The 6,888-nt window shown below is 43.0% G+C and overlaps 1 protein-coding gene across 2 annotated transcripts in view; it reads right to left on the bottom strand.

Annotated features, from left to right (window-relative positions):
- The window catches only part of c23h12orf56 (chromosome 23 C12orf56 homolog), an 8,725-nt gene extending 2,077 nt beyond the window's left edge, over positions 1-6,648 (bottom strand). The window contains exons 1-8 of one of the 2 annotated variants that reach the window (XM_034526835.1): positions 6,266-6,647; positions 4,420-4,615; positions 2,966-2,981; positions 1,450-1,609; positions 1,210-1,371; positions 371-459; positions 152-296; positions 1-70 (exon numbers count right to left, since the gene is read on the bottom strand). The exon at positions 1-70 is cut by the window's left edge and continues 10 nt beyond it. In XM_034526835.1, the coding sequence (XP_034382726.1) occupies positions 1-70; positions 152-296; positions 371-459; positions 1,210-1,371; positions 1,450-1,609; positions 2,966-2,981; positions 4,420-4,615; positions 6,266-6,517 (1,090 nt within the window). In that variant the 5' untranslated portion in view covers positions 6,518-6,647. Of the gene's footprint in view, positions 71-151; positions 297-370; positions 460-1,209; positions 1,610-2,965; positions 2,982-4,419; positions 4,616-6,265 lie in introns of both variants that reach the window. The other variant, XM_034526834.1, reaches the window with a different exon arrangement.
- Positions 6,649-6,888: the final 240 nt, after the last annotated feature.

Genomic DNA, 6,888 nt, shown 5'->3' with positions numbered 1-6,888 from the left:
CTGCTGTGTTCTGGCAGCCGTACAGAGATTCCTCCAGAGTCTGAACCAGGAAGACGAACAGCTCACTGGACTGAAGCACAACAGAGAAACTTTATAATATATATATATATATATATATATAAAGTGTGTGTGTGTGTGTTTTGGTTCTCACCCTCCAGAAGAGTCGGCGTAGGGCGACGTTGCGGTGAGCGGCGGTTCTCAGCTCCTGCAGCAGCAGGTAGAGACTCTCCACACGGATCCCCTCCTGCAGGAGCTCACAGCTCAGCTGAGCAAACAGGTGGGTGGTCCGCTCCCAGCTACACGCACACACACACGCACAGTAATGATTCTGCTTACAGTCGTGTGCTGCGTTGCAACAGAGTTTTGTTACCTGATAGCAGGAAGTCGTTTTCCGGGACAGGAGTCGGGCGAAGCGCTGCACTTTCTTCTGTAGAGCGGGTCTAACGACAGAGTGGACCTCTGAACACACACACACACACACACACACACACACACACACACACACACACACACACACACACACACACACACACACACACACACACACACACACACACACACACACACACACACACACACACACACACACACACACACACACACACACACACACACACACACACACACACACACACACACACACACACACACACACACACACACACACACACACACACACACGCTTATCTTAACATCCTATTGTTTTCACGCTACGATCAATCCAGATTCTGTTGAAAGCATTCAAACCAAAACTATTGTCAAAATGAAAAAGACCAAACTCAACAATGAATGAAACTCGCAACAAATGTGGATCAATGCGCCGCTGAAAATAGAGCCCCAAACAAACAGGTTGGGGGGGGAGATCACAAGCAGAAATTTTGGGGCGGAATTTTCCAAAATTGAAATGACACTGGGAAGATATTCACTTGTCATTTTAAACAATGACCACGAGAGTCATTGTTTCATTTTAAAAAGGAGGCCTATTTGTCGCATATCTTTTTATCGGCTGCAAAAAAAACCAGAACAACTAAATTGATGGACTTTTAAAAGGCGATAAGAGGTTTGCCAAATTAAAGTAATGTTACCACCCTCGGAAACAACGACAGCTTCGCATATTCATAATAAAATCCATAGTACATCTTCTCTTTGTCCGTGTGTGTGTGTGTCGTGTACATATCGTGTACTGGATCTCCCTCGATCGCCACTCACGATGATGAAGCTGCTCCACGAGCTCTGGAGATGGAGGTAGAGTCTGGACGTGTGCGACACGGCGTACAGGTGCAGCTCGGCCTCCCTCTCCTCGCCGACGCCGCCGCTCGCCGAGTCCCGTTTCAACAGGCGAGACAGAACGGCACCGATCCCCCTCGGGACCTGGATCGACAACGCCGTCAACACACTCGACGTTCTGTGTGTGTTTTGAACCACGGCGGGGGCGAAAACAGTCCGTACCTGGCCGGTGTCGGGGAAGGTCGGCAGAGGAAAGGTGGGGGAGCCGACGGGGGTGGGCGCTGTGGAGGGAGACCGAGGGACCCCGACGAGGCCCAGAGTCTCCGGGTTCGGACAGGAGGCGGAACGGGCGGTCGATGGCGTGCGAAGCTCGTCGGGGCTCCTGAGGAACAGGGAAGAGATGGAGGAGGTGAACTTCTGCGGCGGCGGCCATGACAGAGGGCTGCAGAAAATACTCAAGCCAATTAATGCATTATCAACTCAGCTGGAGGTTAATTGGCGTCATGGGATTCGTCATCTCTTCCCCCCCCATTCAATCTCAATTTAGTCCCCAAAGACCCATCATCATCTCTTAGCATGTGTGTGTGTTTAATGACCTCCCACGGGTGAACTACCCTCAAGCAGAAAGACAGATAAGCATGAGACAGTGTCTCATCTCTCACACACACACACACACACACACACACACATATCAGCTTAATAAGAGCGATGCGGCATTTGTTGTAACCAGGCAACAGCGAGGGATTCAAGACGCGACCAAAACAAAAACCAGGAGCATTAGACAATATGGTTATTCGGGTAAAAAGTCGGATTCGATTTCAAATTCCTTAATTTTCACATTATAATTAGTCGAAAAGCTGAAACAATCCACAAAACCACTTCAGAGTCAGATATACTGTACATATTTAAAGTGTAATCGCCCACTCCCCATTTGCATTTATTGATTTTTGCAATACTTGTATTTTTTATTTAATTCTCTCTTATTTCATTTATATTATGCACCAACCTGAGCAAATTCATTGTACGGGAAATCACACAATATATTATGAGTTAATTGAATTTTTTTTTTTTAAAAGAGAAGACCATATTTGCGTGTATTGATTTTTCCAATACTTGTATTTTTTTAATTTCATTTTTACGGGACAATAAACCAACAATATATTGTGAATTAATTGAATAAAAAAAAAAAAAGAGGTGTTTTTATTTTATTTTGTTAGCTGGAAGATGCTTATTTTGGCCCTAAAATGTATATTGTGTACTTTAAAAGTAGATTTCTGGAAAAAAAATAATAATCCATGTATACGGGTGTCAGTGATAAGTGAGCAGCAGGTAAACGGAGGTGAATCGTGTCCCTCTTCGGTAAATAAGTGATGAGCTACCGGAGACGCCGAAGAGGATCATCGCGGAGCCCAGTTGGAGTGAGGCAGCTTTCACTTCACGCATTATTTAGTCGTTTCACAACCGAAACCCACAAGATTTTACCTTTTCATGTCAGTTTAAGTTAAATTAGACACATAAAAGTTACACTGCGGGGCAGCTGGAGCCCAAATAATTCCTTTAGTTGTAAAAAAACATTTTTTATGACCTTCTTCAGAGAAGAGTTAAAAAGAGTTAAAAAGTAAAAGCCACCACAGACAGTCTCAGGTTCCATTTGTGGCTGTCGTCCGACAAACCGGAGTGTGTGTGTGTGTGTGTGTGTGTGTGTGTGTGTGTGTGTGTGTGTGTCTGTGATGCTCACCTCTGTGCAGGAAGTCCTGTCGGGGGGGGAAATAAAAGACACCGTGGAGTTAAGAGTTACACTCAACAAAAAAAAGGTATCGCCGTCGCTGCTATCGTTTGTTGCAGATTTTAAATGTCGTCTTTTGCCTTCGTTTTTTTATACAGACAAAGGAGTCGCCCCCTGGTGGTCAGAAGAGAGAATGCAGCTTTAACACATGAAGCAAAGACTTCTATACAACCAGAGGAGTCGCCCCCTGGTGGTCAGAAGAGAGAATGCAGCTTTAACACATGAAGCAGACTTCTATACAACCAGAGGAGTCGCCCCCTGACGGTCAGAAGAGAGAATGCAGCTTTAACACATGAAGCAGACTTCTATACAACCAGAGGAGTCGCCCCCTGGTGGTCAGGAGAGAGAATGCAGCTTTAACACATGAAGCATAGACTTCTATACAACCAGAGGAGTCGCCCCCTGACGGTCAGAAGAGAGAATGCAGCTTTAACACATGAAGCAGACTTCTATACAACCAGAGGAGTCGCCCCCTGGTGGTCAGGAGAGAGAATGCAGCTTTAACACATGAGGCATAGACTTCTATACAACCAGAGGAGTCGCCCCCTGACGGTCAGAAGAGAGAATGCAGCTTTAACACATGAAGCAGACTTCTATACAACCAGAGGAGTCGCCCCCTGGTGGTCAGGAGAGAGAATGCAGCTTTAACACATGAGGCATATACTTCTATACAACCAGAGGAGTCGCCCCCTGGTGGTCAGGAGAGAGAATGCAGCTTTAACACATGAAGCATAGACTTCTATACAACCAGAGGAGTCGCCCCCTGACGGTCAGAAGAGAGAATGCAGCTTTAACACATGAAGCAGACTTCTATACAACCAGAGGAGTCGCCCCCTGGTGGTCAGGAGAGAGAATGCAGCTTTAACACATGAGGCATATACTTCTATACAACCAGAGGAGTCGCCCCCTGACGGTCAGAAGAGAGAATGCAGCTTTAACACATGAAGCAGACTTCTATACAACCAGAGGAGTCGCCCTCTGGTGGTCAGGAGAGAGAATGCAGCTTTAACACATGAAGCATAGACTTCTATACAACCAGGAGTCGCCCCCTGGTGGTCAGGAGAAAGAATGCAGCTTTAACACATGAGGCATAGACTTCTATACAACCAGAGGAGTCGCCCCCTGACGGTCAGAAGAGAGAATGCAGCTTTAACACATGAAGCAGACTTCTATACAACCAGAGGAGTCGCCCCCTGGTGGTCAGGAGAGAGAATGCAGCTTTAACACATGAGGCATATACTTCTATACAACCAGAGGAGTCGCCCCCTGGTGGTCAGGAGAGAGAATGCAGCTTTAACACATGAAGCATAGACTTCTATACAACCAGAGGAGTCGCCCCCTGGTGGTCAGAAGAGAGAATGCAGCTTTAACACATGAAGCATAGACTTCTATAGAACCTTCTTTACTTTCTACGGTGTGTGTTATTGTTGGGCAGTGGCTGGTCCTGCGAGAGGGCCGGGCTGCGGGAGGAAGTCCCACCCTCCTGTCTCTCCTCAGCCAATCACGGCCCCTCACAGCAGGCTTGTCCGTGACGTAGGTGATTCGAATGTGCTGGCAGAGTTCACGGTCCTTCCCATGAAGGAAATCTGGGAGGTCGTTGACCTGAAGAGATGATACGAGATAAAAGAGACAAAAGATGTGTTCAAATGTTTATTTAATGTTAAATGTTTAAGGTCAACAGTCTTTTTTTTTTTTACCTCATTTTTTGCAATCAATTTACACCACATAGACAGTTATCTCAAGAAATAACTATTTTAAATAAATATGTCAAAAAACTTTTTTTTATATAATAATCTATTTCCTCTTTAATTAATTCTGATATTTATTTATTTTGGCATTCATTCATTTTGAAATTTATAAAGTTTGCATTTTTTATTTATTTATAAATTACTTATTGTCTCTTTTATTAATGTGTGTATTATGTATTTATTAATAGGTATTTATTTAGATGTTTAATTTCCTTTTACTGATTTATGTATTTTTTTCAACGTCTATTTATTTTAATGCAAGTATATTTCATATAGAGAAAATATAAAACAATTCTATTTATTTTTAATATTTTGCTTCATAATTTCTGTATCATTTATTCATGACAATAAGGGGACGGCTGTCACACAACTACCTCTGATGTTTTCATAGTCTGAGGAGATTAATAGATATTTAAAATACTTTTATAGATTGTAGTCATATTCATGATAAAAGGTCAATATTCTAATGCCTGATATTGACCACCAGAGGTAGACCTGCTGGAGTGTCCGCGAGTTCAACACAGTTCAACACAGGCAATAATCTGACAGTTTAATTCAAACAGGATTAACTCTGTAAAGAGGAATGTAAACCTTTGACCTCTGACCTATATGACATAACAAGGTGGTAATAAGTTCTGCCACAAACACACTCTTCTCTTTCGGATACTGCATGGTGTGTGTTACTTTACGTAGCATTAAGCTTGAATCTATTTCAAGTCCCTGGTAGTCGAGACTAGGTCATTCAGTTTAACCTAAGGATGATGGCTTCCTGATTATTTGGTGTCTTTATCGGACAGGAATATTTTTTATTTGAGCCAAATGTCACATAGATATAAAAAAACCCAACTGATTCCTTGTTCTTCATCCACTTTTTTAAATATAATTAATTAATTGAGGAAGCGGCGCAATGCGTCATATAATCCTGACAAATTACAAGAGTTTTAAGAAAAGATCATATAATCACATAAGAAAAATTATGAAAAAAGAAATACAGATATTATCAAAATGTCTTGCAGGTGCAATTAATAATTTCAAACTAAATTATGAATGTGATCATGTTTTAGTCATTTACAACGTGTTGGCTGTTGCGTACTTAGCAGGTACCCATGTTGTTATTTGAACTTAAAATGTGTTTAAACTTGTTATTGACTAAATAATTAATACAGAAATAAATAAATAATTCACTCAAACAAGACCCCAAAAAAAACTGCTTATGTGCTTAATTTCGAAACAGGAATTAGAAAATGTTTATCATTTCTGCTTCATAAATATCTCAAACGTCTAGTCAATAATCCAAAAAGTTGCTGACAGTTGATGGACAGAAAAATAACAATCATATTTTTTTACATCCAATAGTCCAAATAGTCATTTTAAAATCCAGATTAATGGAGAATTAAGCGATCTGATTGTTTTTTCTGTTAGTAAAACATTAGTGTTGGTTTCTAATGTTCAGGCAGCTTTAATATGAAAATATAAAAAGTTGAACACGATTCAGTGAACTCACCAGCTCGACGTCACGCACGCGCCTAAAGCTGAACGCTTCCGTGAGCGTGCGCGGCGGGTATTCAGTCAGGTACACGCGCTCGTCGCTCAGCACCACGTGCATGTACACCTTATTGACGGTCTCCGATATCACCACGCACGGCTCGTGCGCTCGGATCCGCTCGTATACCGCCCGCTCCGTGTTCCGCTTCAGGAAGGAGTCCAGCTTGATGTTTCGACGGGAGAGGAGGGCACCGGAACCGGTCCGAGCCATGACGGTACCGGGCCGGCGGAGCCGTTGGTGACAACTTTGTGACGTCAATACAGAAATGACCGGGAGTTACTACGCTCCTCTCGGCCCATGAACCGGCACTGAGCAAGTAAACAGCTGGCGTCTCGCGCTGTCAGCAAACACGGCCATCTGATTGGTCTGCGCATTGAGGAGAGAAATGCAGCTGATTGGCTAGAAGACAAGGGGGGTTTTGGAACGCCGTTGTGACGTCACGAAACAGTTTGCCTTTGGTGTGGAATCACATAATTCTACTATGTATAGAGAGGAGCCCAATAAGGATTTGATTTTTCCAACTGCCTTTTTCCGTGTTACTTAAACTTAGAGAGTTAAATATATTAAGCAAAATATTTTTG

This window comes from Cyclopterus lumpus, chromosome 23, assembly GCF_009769545.1.
Source record: "Cyclopterus lumpus isolate fCycLum1 chromosome 23, fCycLum1.pri, whole genome shotgun sequence".
NCBI classification, from domain to species: domain Eukaryota; kingdom Metazoa; phylum Chordata; class Actinopteri; order Perciformes; family Cyclopteridae; genus Cyclopterus; species Cyclopterus lumpus.
Note: the sequence above shows the minus strand (reverse complement) of the source record. Positions and strands in the feature narration are given on the sequence as shown.